The 19,936-nt window shown below is 42.0% G+C and overlaps 1 protein-coding gene across 2 annotated transcripts in view; it reads left to right on the top strand.

Annotated features, from left to right (window-relative positions):
- The window catches only part of SNX30 (sorting nexin family member 30), a 63,253-nt gene that overhangs the window by 24,783 nt on the left and 18,534 nt on the right, over nt 1–19,936 (top strand). For both annotated transcript variants that reach the window (XM_069880310.1, XM_069880311.1), the window contains exons 3-7: nt 4,812–4,922; nt 8,181–8,339; nt 10,440–10,635; nt 11,223–11,422; nt 17,596–17,682. In XM_069880310.1, coding sequence (XP_069736411.1) covers nt 4,812–4,922; nt 8,181–8,339; nt 10,440–10,635; nt 11,223–11,422; nt 17,596–17,682 — 753 coding nt within the window. The remainder of the gene's footprint in view (nt 1–4,811; nt 4,923–8,180; nt 8,340–10,439; nt 10,636–11,222; nt 11,423–17,595; nt 17,683–19,936) is intronic.

Here is a 19,936-nt window from a genome sequence, read left to right as displayed (position 1 = left end):
ATGTGATCACTGCAGCCCAGGCTGCCTCTGATCTTGACGTCACTGATAAGCTCACTTGCATTGGTGATCATCAGGTCCAGTATTGGATCCCCTCAGGTGGGAATCTCTATTACCTGGATTAAGAAATTATCTTCAATGCACTTCTGGATTGCCTACAGCTTGCCGTCCTACTTTTCCAGCATATGTCAGGGTGGTTGAGGTCCCCCAGTAGGGTGAGAGTTTGTGAGTGTGAAGGTTCCTGCAACTAGAGGAAGAAGAATTCATCGGCAGGCTCTCCTTGATCAGGTGGCCTGAAGTATACACCAACCACAAGGTTCCTTTTGTTGTCTTGGTCCTTTATTCTGACCCACAAGCTTTTGACCTGTTCATGGCTACTCTTCAAAGACAGCTTTTCACACTCTATGCATTTTCTGAAACAGAGGGTAACACCTCCACCCCTCCTTCCCGTTCTGTCAATTCTGAACAGCCTGTAGCCATTAATAGCCACACTCCAGTCATGGGAATTGTCACACCAAGTTTCAGTGATGGCAACCAGATCATAGGTTTCTAACAGCATGGTAGCTTCCAGCTCCTCCTGTGTGTTGCACAAGTTGCATGCATTTTTATAGTGGCACTTCAGCTGGGCTATTGAAATGCATCACTTTCTTAGTCGAACACCCCTGTTGCCTTCTAGTGGAACACAGACCTGTCATTCTTTGTGGCTTTAAGTATCTTAGTCTTGCAAGAAATGCTGTATCTTAACTACTAGAAAATGCTAAAAGATGTTGTAGGAAACTTTTTCTACTTGGAGCAGCTTAGCCTTGAGCTGTTATATGATCAGAAGAAATAAGAAGCACAAAATGAGTTGCAGCTTTCCACAGGCAAATGGCTAAAATTTGCTATGGTTGTTTCTGTCTTAAATTAAGACCCAATTGTTCTGTCAAGATAAAATACGTTTTCACAGTGGCACCCTGATGATATTTGTCTACTTGTATGTGTTCATACAAGGGTTCCCTTCTGGAATGTGGGTAAGGCAATTTATTATATTTAAATCAGATGTATACCAAATAGTCCTTTTGAAATTAAAAAACCCCTTATCCTGTACTCCAGATTTTGCATATCTAGCTATCTGTCTGTTACTACATCTTTTATTTAGGATATCACCATAGCACATAAATCTATATCATAGTGTTACAAGGCTGTTGTGAAACAGCGCATAATTTATGTTTATCAAGCACCATGAAAGTCTCACCTCTCAGCAGGGATGGCTGCTTTATTTCCCCCTCTTTACTGAAGAGTGCCACTAGAAGCTCGAAGGTTTGGATGTATCTAGGTCCTAGAATGAATTATACTGAAGACTTCCTTGTTGTGAAAAGCAGCATCATTAGGTGGAAGAGGGGTATGTAATTACTAGTGCTATAATTTGTGCCTGTGGCTGTGACTGAACAGCACTGTAAGGAAAATGTAACCTGACCACAGTCTTAGTTTTGTTGTGTGTTCTTCTTTCTTTAGAAAAGTCTTTCATTGTAACAGCAAAAAAGAGAAGTCTTGCAGTATGCCCCAGACTTCTCATCTTCTGGTAATGTTGTCAGCAGGTGGTGGTGTCTGGGGAAGAGCCTAAAACAGTAGCATGCAGGGAAACTGAAAATAAAGCTTAGCTTTTACGTGGTCCTGCTTGTGCCCCTGCTTTCACAAAATCCTTGTAAGAACCAGGTAGCATTCCCTAACCTGTCTTCTGGGTGAGCACATTTGAAAAATATAATGGAAATCCCCAGTATAATGGGGACAGTGATTCTGACCTTGTTCTTGTGACTTTTTCAAACCCTCTCTTCTTCTTGCTAACAGCAGTTTTCTTATGTGGGGGATCTAGTGAAACAAATGAGGTGTGTGAAAGCTGTGCTGGAATTTGATTGGTTTTGACTGTGATGACTGAAGTTTCTTGGGTGTTCTTTACTTTTGTGTTCTTCAGATAGACTGATGCATGCTCTAGAGGGATTTTTTCTAGCAGGTATTTCTGAGGAGGGAGGAGGAAAATAAAGCTTACTTTTGTTATGCAGCCATCTCTCCTGACGGCAAACATAAGTAACCTTACTTCTTACTTCAGTTTTGTGGTACTATTTAGGATGGCAAGGCCTTTTCTTTTGCTGTCTTTTACCATGGAAGCCTGGACATCTGTGTGCCATTCCTCAGAGTTGTGCAGTTGCTCTGCAGGCTTGAAGGGAGAGGCTTTCAAGCCAGTTAATACTGAAATGGAGATCTTGTTTTCTTTTTCCTGTCTTTTTCCTCTTTCTTCCAGTGTGTGCATTGGGTGGATTACCTGAGCACATGAAACAGCTTGATCTCTAGAGCGGAGCAGATGTAAGTGCTATGACCTCCTTTGCAGGCAGGCTAAAGTATTTGAGACAAATTAAATGATGAACTGCCACGAACACTCCTCTTGCTCCCTTCCCCCTTTGCCTTTCTCCTCTTTTTCTAGTTGAAGATTTGGACCCAAACTTAAATAGTGACATGGAGAGGAATCCACAGTCAGGTGTAGTAAGTAAGACTAGAACTAGATTATAAAAATATTTTCACATAGGCTAGCTTTAGGTTTGGCTGCTCACTCTCTTAAAAAAAAAAAAAAGCCAAAACAACAAGCAAAAAGCAAGAATCTTACACAAGACTTGATGATTGCCTTAATATTGCCTCAAGTCAAAACTGTTCCAATAACAGAGGTAAAAGTGTCTGTAACCTGCCTGCTTTCCAGCAAGTAAAACTGAGCCCAGAATACTTCAGTGGTGACTTACTGAAAATTCCAGTGCAGTTCCACTAAATCCCTGGAAATGTCTTGCCCATTATTTTTGAGAGGTTGATATCTGCCGCATAGGTTTCTCAACCTCTTTTGGGAGAGACACGTGTCCTTGAAAGATGAGATTTATGGATCCCACTAAGAAAGCAGGAGGAATTCAACTGTGTCAAAACCAGACATTTCACTTGGTGTTCCTGGACAGCGGCAAGACCCTCTTCTGTGTTATGTGCAGTCTGGAAAAAATAACTCATGCTAGGCTAATGAACAGTTTGATCTGAGATCCAAATTCTTTCAGCATTAGTGAGGTGTTGTTGAAACCTTAAAGGGCGCTTGTGTTCTGTCCAAATAGCTTTGAAACGCTCATTTGCTGCCTAGATTTGACAGCCCATAGAGCAAACACTGAAATGGTGATGACTGTATCTGCCTACCCCTGAGGAACAAAACCTGATGTATGGAATATTTTGCATATCTCCTTGTTATGTGAAGGCAGCAGGAATAGTTTGCTCGAGGTGAATGATAACTAATGTAAAGTTTGTGTACTGGGACTTATTCTGTTTTCCTACTCTTACCTTAGCTAGTAGGTCAAAGGAGGGAGGAGTTGAGCCTGGTTTCTTCTCTTCTGTCCCCGTGTGCCTGCCTTTTCTAGAAATTAAACTATTTCATATGTAATACCACATTAGCATGCTGTTTATAGTATGTTAGAGCTACTGTTCTGTTGATAGTGTTAAGGCTGCTAACTTCCCCCTAGAAAAAGTTTTCTGACATAGAACTTGTACAGGATCCCCAGTGGGGATTGGTGGGGAGTAACATGAAGAGTTTCCATCCAAAGAGCAAGTGAAGAGGTGCGTTACCTTTCAAGGCTGCCACTTGGTGTTCTCTGAATACAAGGCAGTTGCTCTCAGTTTGGAAGTAAATACAAAATCTCTGTTGGAGTTCAGCAAGTATTTGCAATGGCTAGGAACAGCAAAGCAACCTAGTACTGGACTCAGTGCTAGTTCAAAGGGTAGGAGAGCTGGTGCATTCTCCAGAAGGCAGTGGTTTTTATGTTTAGCTGCAGATATGCAGTGTGCTGGCACTGCAGCATTTCCTTCACAGCAAGATGGTTTTGATGATGCAGGTAACTGAGTATAACTCTTGGCTTCTCTGTGAGCTGTGCTTCTCAGTGGGACATAATAGTAAGGAGCATCTACTTTCCAATTGGGACTATTGCAATACCCGTCTCTTTACCAGAGACTCCTAGTTGGTACACAGGTTTGTTAGTACTTTTAGGCAGTTGCAAGATGGGCTGTCTAAGCAGCCTCACACAGTCAGCTTTTCAGGCTATGGGCTTTTGGAAGACTGGATAAAACAGTCCTTTCTCTGCATGCTTACCTTCTGTCTCAGACTTGTATCAGCAAGTTTAAATCCTCGCCCCAAAGGATGGAAACTTTATATCTTTAAACTTAATGTACTGATATTCCTAATCAGGCATAAGCAAACTTAGTAAACAAACTAATTTCTTCCTCTCGGAATTAAAAAAAACGGTCCTTCTGCAAGCCTTGCCATGTTGTATATTCTAATCCTTGGAGGAGTGTAATAAGCCTATCACTTCTGGAATATGATGCAGTGGTGAAATGATTTTTTACCAACAGATTATGCATCTCATGAAATAAACAAGTCACTAACGTTTGCTTTTAACTCTTGGTGGCGGAAATAATCTCTTCCTTAAAGTGAGGATTTCGTATAGTCTTCTCCAGAAACTTGTAACTGCCAAGAGGTTAATATGGTGCACAGTACTCTACTCCCCAGAGACTCCTCTCATGAAGTTTATCTGAGCAGAACATGTTGTGAAGTACTAATAGATCTTAAGAACACATCAGCTCCAATTAATGATTTTTCTTACTGCTGGCTTTCCCATTGCTTGAAAGACTAGAGGATCTTTCTCAACCAATGGCTGCAAACATGATTTTGGGTGCAGAGCTTGTCTGGCCTCACCCTTGCCAGTGATGGCTCTGCTGCATTTGTTGCTGAAGCACACTTAGTGTATCTTACTCTTCTTTTCCAGACCACACGAGCAGAGTTTGATTTGCCAGAGTATTCTGTCCGCCGGCGGTACCAAGACTTCGACTGGCTGAGAAACAAGCTGGAAGAGTCTCAGCCAACACATCTTATTCCCGTAGGTAGCAAGCAAGAATCTGCTATTAAGGACAGTTCTATATCTGTTTTCCAAGGGTGATATTTTGGCAATAGTTCTCTTTAGATTTTACAGTACTTCATTATCTTCTAGTATTTAGATTTAAATTTGGTACTTGTTTCTTTTAGAGTGGGAAGGGCATCCCATTAATGACTAATTATGAAGCTTAGACTTTTCATGGGTTGCACACCTGAGAGGTGAACTTTGGCACGTCCTGTAAGGCAATATATATGCTGACTACATTTGTTGTGGCATAAATTGAATGCACTTTATCTGTTCGCTCAACTGTTACATCTAGATTTCCAAGCATTTGAGGATTATGAAAAGCTACATGGGTATTTCACAGCCTAGTCTCAGTCAGTTTTCAAGTTGGCCTTTTGAGTTTGCTTTAAAGTATATTTTAAAACTCTTTTTTTTTCCTAACTCTTAAGAGCACAGACTTGCAGATCTTAGCGTATGGCTTAGCAGCTATTGACTACCTTCAGTAGGCAGAAGTTTAGTTAATGAGTTTAATTAAACTGCTGCACACGTTGTTGCTGAAGCTGGCAGTCTGACCACCTTATGTGATGTGAAGAATTTGATGCTGATCTGCTTTTGATGCTGTTCAAGATGTGAAATGGTAGGAATTCTGAGACTGCCACTATCATCTCTTTTAAACAAAGAAATTTAGAAAAGCCTGTGGGAGGTAAGTTGTTGGGAAAGAGCAACACTGCTAGTATACCTTAGCTTGCTAATCTGGGATGGGGTGAAGTTTTCTTGTCTCCCTCCCTCAGCAAAGACTAGGCTGTGTACTTGTTCAGTTAGGCTGTTCCAGGGACAACTGTTTAAGTCCTTTATTTCTCTGGGACTTGCCTCTAAGTAGAATAATAGCTCAGTCTCTCGAAGATAAGAAATACTTCATGAAACCATGTGACACCACTAACTGACAGCAATTATGTTTACTGCAGGATAGGGAGAAAAGAGTGAGCAAGCTCACTTCGGTAAGGTAGAGACTTGAGATTGATGTTATCTGCCTAGATGCACTCTTTTCCCTTCCTGTTTACTGAACAGCTGGAACTATTGAGGTGAGGCTTCTGCAGATTCTTGAATGTACTAAAAGACTGCCAGTCCTGCCTGAAGGCTGCAAGGCAATAAATAATGGTCTAGTAGCAGAAGGTGAATCACAGCCAGGGATTCAAGCTGTTTTGCAGTGACCTGGAATTCTTTGCACACAGAATGGCAGATTTGGCACAAGCAGTTCAAAAACCAGATGTGAAACTGGCTGCAGAACAAGGTGATCTCTTAAATACTTCTCTTCCAGAAAATGTGGAAGCCTAAGGATGTGCTGCCCTCTTTTATCTGTCTGTGCACACATTAGCAGTTACAGAACTTCCTATTAATCTCCTCCATGCAGTGGTATGGCAGGGAGATTGCTGAATGCTTTATGAATTTATTGCCTAGAATTAGATGAGAAATGGAAGCTAAAGGAAGTTTCAGGTGCACTTTGACTCAAGAGTATTCTGAAAGGATGTTTAAGGTCAATCTAAGAGCATCCATACTTGTTACTGGAGATTGGCACATCCCTGGAAGCCCTCTGTCGAACAAGATACTGTCAGAGTATTGTCCTTCTAATCTTGGTTTAGTGACTCTATCTAAAATCTTCTTGTAACAAATTATTTGTCTTCTTGGTGCAGTGAATCTTGATGGCCTACACTTAGGAGCCCAAACTAAACTGAATATGGGTACTTATTTTGAAAGAACAGATTAGAATGCTCTCAGATATGTATCTTGACTTTAAAGATAAGCCTAGCATGACCAAGGATCTTGTCTTTGGATGGTGATGTTTGCATTCTTGAAGCCATTTCTGACTGCAGTGAACTCGGCTCACATGTCACAGCCGTAAACAGTAGGCTATTAAGCTGGAAGACTATAAGGTAGATAAGTAACAGTTAAAGCACTTATTAATTGCTAGCTCTATGTACTTACTCCTTGGCATGGACCTCCAAAGGCCTAAAATATAAAAGACTGTATTTACTGCTATAGCTAAACCCAGGTTAAATGGCAAAATTCTGTGCAACAGAGCTGCACCCTTCTTTGGGTCTCAAATGCTCAAGCTTTAATAATTATTCAGTGCCAGTTTGTATGTGTTTGGTTGAACTGAGGTTCTCTAAACTAGTCTTACAGCTTGTCCTTTCCTCCTGCATATGGTGCTGAAGTAGTTTACAAAGCAAGGGAGGAGTTTCTTCCTCCCTAGAGACTACTGTATGAAGCATTATTCTTCTGAAGAAAGCTAATTAGAGTGTGCTTTACACCAGTTTAACTAGAATGACTTATCTGAGCGCTGAGCATAGTAACAGGTCTTAAAGTATCAGAACTAAATATAATGGTCAAAAGGTAGCTGTGTTGCAGCTAAATCATGCTGGCTGGATATTTTTTTGGGAGATGAAATCTTTGTGTACATCCCACATCAACTAGGTTATGGTGGGAAAGGCCCATGCATACATAATTTTTTGTCACTGCATTACTTTTGTCACAGATTTCAAGCGACAAAGACTCTTTGTAGAGGAGAATCCTGATTTCTAAGTTGGGTGAAAGTGGCTGTTGTTGCTCATCTAAGAGTAGGCCAATTATCTGCCTGGGCTTACTGTTTTACAAGAATAAAATGCAAAACACCATTTTAAAACTCATATTAATTTTGAGAGTCCGTGCTGTCTGAAAAGAACAAAAGCAGATTTAGTGGCAGAGCTGAGACTAACTATGCTCAAGCTTAGGCCTTTCCATCTGAAGCACTGCTTTGAAGTCTGTTGTCTTAAGTGTAGCAGGAGGGACTGCAGAATTAGCAAGTCTGGAAACAGACTTGGGCTTACATATTAATGTGAACTGCCGAGATCAGCTGGTGAGGTAGAAATAAGTGTAAGATGAAAGAGTAAATGTGTTGGCAGAGCTTTGTCACCTACACGAACACGGTCAGGAGTGGCGACTAGGATAGAGGACTGAGTGTGCAAGTGCTTTGTGATGGCTCCAGCCTGCACTGCTTAACCATTTGCTGCGTCGAGTATGTCTTTGCTCAGAAAGCTCTATCACTTATGCTATCAGCACTCCACAGAATTCAGAGCCAGGCTTGCATCCTGTCGGATACACAGTTCTCATTAGCAAACATAACATACCAATTTGTGTTAAGACCCGAGTTTGCTGAAGCAAACATAGCAGAAGCAAGCTTGTTGTGTTTTGAATTTTGTGCATTTTGCTTCTCTCCAACAGCCTCTTCCTGAGAAATTCGTGGTGAAGGGTGTTGTTGATCGCTTTTCTGAAGAGTTTGTGGAGACAAGGAGGAAAGCATTAGATAAATTCTTGAAGAGAATAACTGATCACCCAGTGCTTTCTTTTAATGAGCACTTCAACGTGTTTCTCACAGCCAAGGTAAGCCAGTAACTTCCAGAGTCATTGACAGGGACAATCGCATAGACACCTTTGTAGTCTCTTTTGAAATGAAGGTAAAAAAGGCATAACATGTACAGGTCAGAACTGCCTCTAAAATACTAGAGTTATTGGAGATTCTGAATATTGTTTAACAGACCCCTGCGTGTGACAACAGCATTTGCTTGACAGGAAGGTTAGTTGGCAGATTTATACATTTGGTTCTCCAGACCTGGTTATTTTGTGTCCCTGTTTCTAGAACTTATTCTTCTTATATAAGAAAAGTTCAGAATATAGAAAACTATATACTTGATAGCGTCTCCTTTTGAGGAAGAAGGAAGCTGGGAGAGGAGGAGAGATCTTGCACAAAAGCTTGAAAATTTCTTTTTTCTTGTCAGCGCCTTCTACACTGCTTGCACTTGTTGCCCTCAAAACTAAGTGTGAAGTCTTCATTCTTGTTTATCCTTGGTCAACAGCTTCATGCTTATCTTCTGCATGACTCATCCAGCAACAATGCAGTTTTCTTCAGTTGTCTTTTGAACTGTGTTTTAAATAAGACTAGGCGGACCTACCATCATACTTGGATTTGACCTGATGTGAGGAGAGCTGTGAAAACACGTCTTTCCAATGTTACCTTATGCTAGCTCACTCAAATGTGATACTTGCATTTGGGCTCACTTCAGGCTCATGTTCTGCTTGGCAGGACTTGCCTTGAGAATACAGAGCATCCAGGGAGGCTGAGGGAAAAGGACACGTGTTCTTCTGGCTGTCTCTAGTGTTGGAACTTACTCTATTGCAGCACTGAGGTGTCAGTTCATTGTGCTAGGAAGAATTTAGTTGCTGCAGAAAATCATGAAACCACCTCCTGCTTGAAAAAGAGAAATTAGTCTTACTTATCCCCGTTTGGACCAATAACACACCTGAATTCTTGAGAGAATGAGTAATTTTCAGTTAAAGGGCCTTTTTCTGATGCTTGCTTGCAGGTAGTGCTTAGGATAGGAGGAAGGCAAGAGGCAATGAAATGACTATGTTTAAGTGCAAGCGTCATTCAGAATTATAGTAACTGCTAATATGTCAGGTTCTCTTCAATAGACTATGTTTTATGTAATAAATAAGCACTGGGCAAAAAATACCATAGAACATATTTTTAAGATGGCTGTTCTATTTTTTTAAAGAACACTTAAGCTTTTAATCTGGTTTGTAATACCACATCTTGATTCTTGATCTCTACAGGCCTACTTGGTTTGAAAACTCTTCCTCAGGCTGCATAGGATAACCTTGTTGTAACTGTTAAGCCTGTTTTGAGATGTTGAATAGTGACCCCTGCTGGAAGGAGTAAAATGCAGCATGGGTGGCATTTTGGCTAACTAAACCCATTTTTTATTGATTTGCTGTCAAGGTGAAATACCCTGAAGATTGTAGGCAAAAAACTTTGTTAACATAGGCTGTCTGAATGATTTATACAAATGTATAAAGTGTTGGCAAGGAAGTTTAAGCTTTCTGTACAGGCAGCATGGCTACATCTGACCTAGCCTGAGCTGAAGTCTGTCTCACAAAGAAATGGTGCTAGTCTCTCCATGCTGCACACAACTGCACAGTTTGCATGTACACTCTTCCCTTGCCTTCTGTCTAACCACACAGCTGATGTGAGGAGACTGCTGACCAAATAGACATGCAATATATAGTTCTGAATGAGGTCATTGGAGCCTGCCAGTGCATTTGCACGACACTGGTATGGTGGGTTATGACTTAAAAGTATGTATGGATAAATGGCATGAAAAGCATTGGTGGAAACAGCTGTTAATATTACTACATCCCTGGTGACAGTACAGGAACGTGGGAAAGTCTGCCCATGTGCAGTTGTGGGCCCCTTACTCTTACACTTATAATGTACTTAATACAATTATTCTGGGTAGCTTATCTCTGTTGAAAGGCAGTCTTGAAGCTCTGTTCACCTGTACAATTTGTACAAAGTGAGGTTTTCTCTAGCACTATATGCCATCTCTTACCTTCAACATTTGATCTTGACTCGAAGGTATCCTTCACTCTACTAATCTTCCAACGTGCAAGTGAAATTTCTAAACTGTTTTTTTAACTTCCTAGGATCTGAATGCCTACAAAAAGCAAGGGATGGCACTGCTGTCAAAAATGGGGGAATCTGTCAAATACGTCACAGGAGGCTACAAATTAAGAAGTCGGCCACTGGAGTTTGCAGCCATTGGGGAATACCTAGACACATTCTCTCTAAAGCTTGGTACCATTGACAGAATAGCACAACGGATTATCAAGGAACAGTTGGGTAAGAATACAGGGTGCTCTATTATAATGCTTCTGTCTGTGTGCTGTGCTTTGTTCTGGTTTATGGCATGAGCAAGGCAACTTGCATCAAGGATTCTGGCTTGTAATGCGCTACGTACAGAGCACAATCTGATGCCTCTTTCATATTTAAAGCCTAACAGTATTTTAGTTAACTGTCTTAGGTTGACTTGCCAAATATTTTTTAAAGTTGCTGTTATGCTAACTTGCTCTCTTACTAGAGTTATTTTTGGCAAGACTTTTGAGAGAGGGAAAAACTTGTAGATTCTAGCTGGAGGAGTACAGATGGAATTCCTAGCTGAAGATAATCTTTACAGACCTGTCTTAGCAGACACAAGTTGTACAGATGCAAATGTCTTTGTATGAGAAGCTTGTAGGAACAGTCAGTTAAGCAAGAGTCAGTTTGGACCTGTCACCTGTGCACCCGTACACCTCTGCCTATTAAGATGACTCCTGGGGGAGTTAATGTTTCATAGACTTGGCACATAGTTTCTCCTGTTTGGTGTGTTTGTAGATCCTTTTGCCTCACTTCCACTTTGTTTAATCTACTTTTCCATCTACCTCTTGCAGAATACTTGGTGGAACTGCGAGAATATGGACCTGTTTATTCAACCTGGGGAGGGCTGGAGGTTGAGCTGTCGGAGCCACTGGAAGGGGTGTCTGCTTGTATTGGGAACTGCTGCACAGCTCTTGAAGAACTCAGTGAAGACATGACAGAAGACTTCCTGCCTGTGCTTAGGGAATATATATTGTACTCAGAGTCAATGAAGGTAAAGAGAGCCCTGTGGCAGAAGACACTGCCATTGCGTTTGCATGGAATTGAACACCAGTGAGTTCATTCTTTCTAGCAGTGAGAAGGCTTGGTCATGGGAAAAGTGGAAATGTAGATAATACATGAAGTAGGAGGATATTTTCATAATAAAACCAAACTTGGGTATGTTTAGTAGCTGGGTACTGCATGGGTATTATTATCTCTCTGCTCTCCTATACAGTGAAGATAAGGTCAGTAATCCTGGTGTGCCCGCAAAGTGTTGAAGAGTTTCTCCTTCATCAGAGTGGCGGGTGGTGCTCTAGGAGACATCCAGTGGCTGCCTAGACTCATCTATTTGACTTGTCAGAAAGTCAGTTGTGGCTCGGCTCTTCACTACTGGGTCAGTGTCTGGCCCTGCAGAAAAGGTAGCACTAGCAGCTTCTGTCACTTGTACATAAGTAGGGTTGGGAGACTCCTTTTAGAACCATGTGACCAAATGACAGACACTGCTTCCTCTCTCATCCCCATACCCTAGACAGGATGTATCTGTTGTAAAGCTCTGTTAAGTTCTGCACATTATGTAATTACTTACACATGTTATTCTGTGACTTAGAATCTCCAAGAACTTGATATCTTACTGTTTATGCAGAAGTAATCACAGAATCATGGAATCATAGAATCGTTTGTACTGGAAGATCTTAAAGATCATCCATTTCCAGCCCCCTTGCCATGAGCAGGAATGCTTTCAATTAGATCAGGGTACCGAAAGCGTCATCTAGCTTGGCTTTGAACACCTTCAGAGATGGGGCATCTGCAACTCTCTGAGCAACCTGTTCCAGTGCCTCACCATCCACACGATAAAAAATGTCTTCCTATGATCTAGTTTAAATCTCCCCTCTTTTAGCTTTAAACTGTTACCCCTCGTTGTATCACTGCACTCGTTGTTAAAGAGCCCCTCCTCAGCTTTCCTGTGGGCTCCCTCTAAGCACTGAAAGACTATTATAAGATTTCCCTGGAGCCTTCTCTTCTCTAGGTGGAACAACCCCAACTCTCTCAGCATGTCCTTGTGTGGGAGGTACTGTGGCCCTCTCATCTTCGTGGCCTTTCTCTGGACTTGCTTGTAACAGATTCATGTGCTTCCTCTAGAGCTGAATGCAGCACTCAGGGCAGGGTCTCACAGGAGCATAGTAGAGGGGTAGAATCACCTCCCTTGATCTGCTGGTCACACTTCTGATGCAACCCAGGATATGCTTGGCTTTCTGGGCTGTGAGTGCACATTGCTAGGTCAGATTGAGCTTCTCATCCACCAACACCCCTAAGCCCTTCTCTTCAGGGATGCATTCAATCTTTTATCTGCCCAGCCTGTATTTGTGCTTGGGATTGTCCAGACCCAGGTGCAGGACCTTGCATTTGGCCTTGTTGAGCTTCATGAGGTTAGCACAGGCCCACCTCTCAAGTCAGTGCCCTCTGGATGGCATCCCGTCCATCCAGCATATTGACCATGCTCCATGCTTGGTATCAGTGGCAAACTAGCTGAGGGTGCACTCAATCCCACTGTCCATGTCTGCAACAAAGATGTTAAACAATTCTGGTCCCAATAAGGGACCAGCCCCTAAGGAATACCACTTATTTCTTGTCTCCTCTTGGACATTGAGACGATTCTTTGAGTGTGACCATCCAGCCAATGCCTTATACACTGAGTGGTCCATCCAAATCCATCTCTCTCCAATTTAGAGACTGGAATGTTGTGTGGGACAATGTCAAATGTTTTGCAGAAGTTGAGGTAGGTGATGTCAATTGCTCTTCCCTTACCCACCTATGCTATATGCTGTATCCCCATCCTAGAAAGCCACCAGACTTGGCAAGCATGGTTTGCCCATAGTGAAGCTGTTTTGGCTGTTGCCAGTCACCTTTCTTATTTTCCACGTGCCTCAGCAGAATTTCCAGGAGGATCTTTTCCATGATCGTGTGAGGCAGAGAAGTAAGACTGACCAGCCTGCAGTTCCCCAGGTTCTCCTTTTTCCCCTTTGTATAAGTGGGAGTAATTATAATAAATTTAATAATAGCTGCTTTAATGCCGTTTTTATTCTTGAAGTTAGGGAGTATTGATAACAAACTGAATTAAATGTACTGAAAACTGAAACCAAGGACTCCAGTTTGACTGTTAGAGCTTTTCACCATGTGCCCATGGTACAGTCTGTATTAGCAGCCCTTCTATAGGGTACTAACAGGCAGAGGACTTCCCACTTGTAACAACCATTACAAGACTAGAGTAGGCACTGCTTTAGAAGTCTAAAACCTACGGTCTGAACATAGTAGTCCCTTTGCATCTTAACATTAGTCATCCTATACTTCTCAAAATGAGAGTTGAAATGCTTGCAGATTCTATTTCTTAGCTTCAGATGGCTAGTTTTATGGCTCCTGTCTTTCCTAGCTGAACAATTCTTGCAGGAGGCTTTGTGCTAATTCCCCGAGTGTGCTTTTTGCTTTCATAGTTGTGGTATTTACCCCAGCAAAACAAGATGCGGTTTCTTTACAGGGCTATTAACGCACAAGTGTTGCTGGAACACCTTGAGCTGTAGCTGGCAGCCCTGAACCAGGGTGTTAAGACTTAGTCTGTAGGAAGAAGGAATACATGTGTGTACTTAAACATAAACAGAGCATGAGGCTAGTGGTTAAAGCTTTTAGCCCAGAATATCTAGCTGTTGATGCTAGAAATGCCATGGTGTACTGGAGATGGCATCTGAAGCGGCAAGCAGGGTTGTGAGAGGCCCTTTTCACATATGTAGCAGGGGAAAATTTTTTTAAGGTAAAAACCAAGGATTTGTTCAGCTGAAGAGGTATTTCTGGCAGCTAAACACCACTTAGAAAAGGGAAAATGGCATTAAAGACTACTGGACTACTTGTTGGCTTGGAGACAACCCCATTCTACAAGGGCTTTTGTCAGATGATGACAAAGATGCTTAGGTGCAGTCTCCAAGTCAACAGCTAAGGTAAATCTTTAGGTAGTAGGAGTTCAGTGCAAGCTTGATAGCTCTGTCTGTGGTGCACTGTACCCAAGGTATAATTAGGGGAACTTGACGTGTAGAGCAGTCTCTAGCTAGGTGAATGTTCCTCAGAGTAAGAACTGCCAGGTTATCTTCATAGTCTGAAACTAACATTCACCTTGGTGTCCTCAGGAGCAATGTTTCACCCAAGGAGGGCAGCCTGAGGGAACTACAAAGCCGAGTAGTTCTGGTTGAAACAAATAGTGGCTGACTCCAGGGAAGCCCTGTATCTGGGTTCATTTGAAAGATTTGCAGGAGTAGGAAGAGACTGGCATTGTGACCTTGAGTTAAAATGTGTGCTGCTGGTGTCCTAGGAGAGACCTTTTCTAAAACACAGCCTATGTATGAGTTGGCCAGATGACGTCTCAATCCCAGTGCAGTGAGGTCCTTGTCAGCAAATATGTGTTACTGCTTTTTTTTGTGATATACAGGCTGGATTGATGGGCTGAGGCCAGTGGAATGAGGTTTAACAAGGCCAGGTGCAGAGTCCTGCACTTGGGACACAAAAACCCTGTGTGGAGCTACAGGCTTGGGGAAGAATGGCTTGAAAGCTGCTTGGAGAAGAAGGACCTGAGGTTGTTGGTCAACAGCCAATTAAACCTGAGTCAGCAGTGTACTCAGGTGGCCAAGAAGGCCAACAGCATCTTGGCTTGTATCAGAAACAGTGTGTCCAGCAGGGCCAGGGAAGTGATTCTCCTCCTGTACTCAGCACTGATGAGACCGCACCTTGAATATGTGTTCAGTTCTGGGCCCCTCACTATAAGAAAGACATTGAAGCACTGGAGCGTGTCCAGAGAAGTGCAACAAACCTGGTGAAGGGGCTGTAAAACAAGTCTTATGAGGAGCGGCTGAGGGAACTGGTATTGTTTAGCCTGGAGAAGAGGAGGCTGAGGGAAGACCTTATTGCTCTCTACAACTTCCTAAAAGGAGGTTGCAGAGGGGTGAGTGTTGGTCTCTTCTCCCAAGTGGTAGGACAAGAGGGAATGGTGTCAAGCTGTGTCAGAGTAAGTTTAGATTGGACATTAGGAAAAATTTCTTCAGAAAGGGCTATCAAGCACTGACACACGCTACCCAGAGAACTAGTTGAGTCACCATCCCTGGAGGTGTTTAAAAGGCAGATAGATGGGGTGCCTGGGGACATGATTTGTGGACAGGTATGGTTCGAGTCAGTGATCTCTAAGGGCTTTTCCACCCTAATGATTCTATACTGATATTCTCCAGGGAGGCAAGTGCAAAGAACCAACTCCGCTTTACGTAATTCAGTGCTGATATTAAAATGTTATGTGAACTTTGTATGCTTAACATGGCCAGAAAGGCTTATCTGACGTGATCCCCAGCTGTGTGCTTGGACACTACTTTCAGAACATGGTTAAAAGCAAGCACCACATGAATAGCTAACTATCTGTGTAAAGTCGCGCAGTAAATAGGGGTCCTCCTGTGCGGTCTAGTTACAGTAGGAAGCTGTGTGGTGTGCAAATGGCATAGGACTGCAATTTGAGATGGGCTGATGGCAAACTCCTGAAGCTTCTTCAGAGACAGGGGCCAAAGTGAAATATTTCAACTAAATACAAAAGGGAGGAGGAACTGCCTGGCTGAGAGCAAGCTAAGTCTTGCTTGCACAGGGACCAGCAGTTTGGTTCTGTCTCCCAAAAACTGAAATGTGGTGTATGACTTTCTTCTGTTTGATGTTTTTCCAACTTTTAAATTTTTTAATTAGTTTTTTTTTTTTGTCTAAGTGAAGCCTTAACTAGCGGAAGTGTTAGACTGTGGTAACTGTTGGGCTCTGTAAGGCTGTTGGTAAGATAATTATTACAGAGCTTTTTGGAGGAGCTGCTGAACCATTAATGCATTGATCTACAACTGAGATTGCCTGGAGGTGCCAGAGGAAGCACTTCCTTTCACATATGGGACAAGTGAAAGAGAGAGCAATGTTTTTTCTCTCTTAGAGGCCAGTCATTAATGGATACTTAAAGCTACATTGAGAAGCATATTGTTAATGGGCCACAGCTGATAGACTTGAGCACTTAGGGAGAAATAAGACACCTGCTCTTTGAGTCTAGTCTGCCGTGCTTGTTAATCATTGGCTACTCCTTGTACAGATCCAGTTTATTGCACTGACTCCAGGCTTCTAAAGGCTGAATGCAATTGCTGGAAGTGGTTGTTTTTCTGAGAAGAAATTTCAGCTGACTCAAGTTCAAGAGGCAATACGAAGCAGAAATACCTGTTAAATCTCGCAGGCTTTTCTTGGATTGGTTACCTGAAGCACTTAAAGGCTATTCTACCTAGCTGCTTAGATTCCAAAAGGAATAGGAGTGTTGAGGGTTTTCAAGCAAATATGACCAATGGCATGCTTGCTTTCATGCCCTTGGGGACAAAAGCGAGGACTAAGCTGTTGAAAGTGAATTTTTCAGTGTTTTGTCACGTTCCCCCCTCCAAATTACGACCTTAGCAGAGAACTTGGTTTATAGATGGTAGTACAAGGTACTCTCTGTTCTGAGAATACTGTCAATAGAATGTTTCCAACTTGTTAAACTCACCCAGGCAGTTTGCTGCTTTTTGGGTAAAATGTGCTTTTCATATATTTCTAATTAAACCAACAACCAGACCTCCAAAACTGATCTAGAAGCAAAGCTTTTGTTCTAACGGGAGAATGCAACAACTTACAGTAAAGGACTTTGAGGAGTCTTTGCAAGTGAAAAGGGAGATTTAATACCTTCTGTGGTGCTCTGTCTCTTAGCCTGTACTGTTGTCTGTCTGCTGCTTAAGGTTATCAAAAGCTTTGCACCAGCCCTTGACAGCTTTCATGCTTTTGTTTGTATGTCCTTTTCATGCTAGTAGACCAACTGATGAATTGAATTTACTTAGCCAGTGTTATATTCATGGTTACATGATAGCTTCTGTCTTGCATGCCTCCAGCTTGTCCAAAAGTTGATTTTTATCTGACTCCACCAGCTGCTGGAGAGCTAGTGCTCTTTGTTTTTAAAAGCTACTCCCTAAATACAGTAAAATAGGACAAAGTAGGTCTGAAAGTCTGACTTAGGACTGAATTAGCACTTAAGCTGTATTGCTTTGCAGTGTCTTGCAGTCTCGGGAGGAAAGGAATAAGAGGATCCTTCTCACAGGTTTCTTTTTCTCTTGTCCATAGAATGTGTTGAAGAAGAGAGACCAAGTTCAAGCAGAGTATGAAGCAAAACTGGAAGCAGTAGCCTTGAAAAAAGAAGACCGTCCAAAGGTTAGCACTTAAAACTACTTTCCAAAACCAGCTTGCGCTTAGGTTACTTTCTGAAAAGAATGGAGAAACAGAACTTGCTTTATCTGGGTCTGGCAGCTTCTTTACAGTATAAGCAATTTCTGGCAAAAGTGTATTACTGGCAAGCTGGTGTGAAATAATAAAGGCCTGTGTATGAACACATGTAACCTGTCTAACATCTTCTGTACTGCTGGCCTCCCACCATTCAGAGCAGGATGGCTCTGACCTGTGTAATACTTGAATAACAGTGAGCAGTCAGCTGTGCTGTTTAGTGATGGGGACTAAAGCAGTAGTAGAACAGTCTCTGGTGATTTAGCAGTATGTCAGGTAGCTGAGTTAAAGTCCTAACCCTGGAACTGCTGAACTGTATTGACTGTGGAAGACTCCATGTTTTGCCCCTTTTGTTAGGGAGCTCTTCCTGTGTGATACTGAACAGTCCCAGCAGGTGTCCTGGGTGACAGGTTTTGGCTGGCCTTCTTGCAGAGCAAAGCTGTAAACGAGCGTGCATATGCTGCCACCTGCTTTCTGCATGAAGCAATGTGCAAGAACCCTGTCTTAAATAGCTGCAGCTTCAGCCAACAACGGTGAATGGTTTTGTTCTCTTCCTCTGCTTGGGTTTTTTTTTTGTGCTCTTTCATCTTTCTGTTAACTAATGGGTGACTTTCCAGTATTAGGACTACTCTATAATACTCTTACATTGAGGTTCATATAATATCTTTTAAGAAGCTAAAGAAGACAGAGTATAGAAATGCAGACTGGTATTTTTCTGGTCTTGTGTCTGTCATGGACTCCTCAAATAGTGGTGTCTTGGGTATCTTGTGGTGCTCTTGTATTTTGGTCTTTTTACTGCCCTGCTGCTGGCTGGCGTGGTATGCACTCTTACTTCCTCAGTGTTGCTTTGTATAAGCAGTGTTCTGACAAGTTGTATTTAGGCTAGAGGGAGCTAAGTCTAGCATATCCAGCAAGCCAGTTGAGTTGTTTAGGCATTTCACAGTATCAGGATCTTTATGCGGTGCAATTGCTGAACTTTGTTAACCTTTCATCTACTAAAAGGCTTTTGCATCTCACTTCTCAGTGGGATTATTGTATAAATACAGCATTTAAATAACTGTCTAAGAATTTTTTTAATACTTCTGTCTCCTCTTCAGAGTATAGGTGTATCTTTTGGCAATTCCTTGTACCCTTTTTTGTAACATAAATATTGTGTTGTTTACAAGATGACGTTGAACAAACTAATAGAACTCCTTGTGTGTTCATAAAATTCTAGCTTACTGTTTTCATATACTTTCCACCTGGAGGGAATGCTGTCATCTGTAAGGGCTGTTGACTTGGAGCTGTGCTGCTTATATTCATTGAGGTGTCCTGGTTGTGACTTGCTTGGAAACTGAAAGCAGAAAGAGGATCATGAGCGGGGTTATGTAGTGAATGGCATTTGTGTTGGCTTATTTAGCTTATCAGGCAGAAGGTGTGTTAAAAAAAATCCCAAATATAAAGGAAAGGAGGCCTCTTTTTGACTTATGAAGCAAGAGCCTATCATTACTTGTTAATCTCATCTACTGGAAGGCATTCTGAAACTCACTGTATACATAATCAGATTGACTTCACATGGCTCCGTTGGTGTCATTCTCACATTGAGATGATCAGTTTAGAACTCAATGGTCTATATATGCAGAAGTGTTGTAGAGCTAATGTAAATGTCTGACAGCAAATACTGCTCAGAATGCCAAAGTTAAAACCAAAAGTGTAATGAGGTAATGAGGTTGTAGAAGAGTTTTAAAAAAGTGGACATGGTAAAAAAACTGGACATGCTTATGCTTCAGGCAATGCCATCTGCACTTGACCATGCTAAATTCTAGTTGTGAGGTGTACTTAGACTGTGGTCTCATCCAAGAATTATGTGAAGAGTGGTAGATGCAGGTGCAGAACCTTGTATCATACCATGAGATAACCAGACTCCTGGATATACAAATTTATGCTCTGCTCTTGCCTCCGTATATAACTCTTCTCAGTTTAAATTGACTCACTACAACAGTGATGGGCCCTTTCTAGAGTGTGTTAGAGTTTGAGCCAGTTGTCACTTGGTTTTGGCACTGGAGTTTTTTTGAGCTGTTCCCATGGTTGAGAGCAGCCATCAGTAAAAAAAGTAGTAACTTTTCCCAAAGTCCAGCCTTCTTTCATCTCTGTTCCTAGTTGCTAGCTAATATTTAATATCTCCACTGGTAAACGCAGATAAAAG

Source organism: Phaenicophaeus curvirostris, chromosome Z (assembly GCF_032191515.1).
Source record: "Phaenicophaeus curvirostris isolate KB17595 chromosome Z, BPBGC_Pcur_1.0, whole genome shotgun sequence".
In the NCBI taxonomy this organism is placed as follows: Eukaryota; Metazoa; Chordata; class Aves; order Cuculiformes; family Cuculidae; genus Phaenicophaeus; species Phaenicophaeus curvirostris.
Note: the sequence above shows the minus strand (reverse complement) of the source record. Positions and strands in the feature narration are given on the sequence as shown.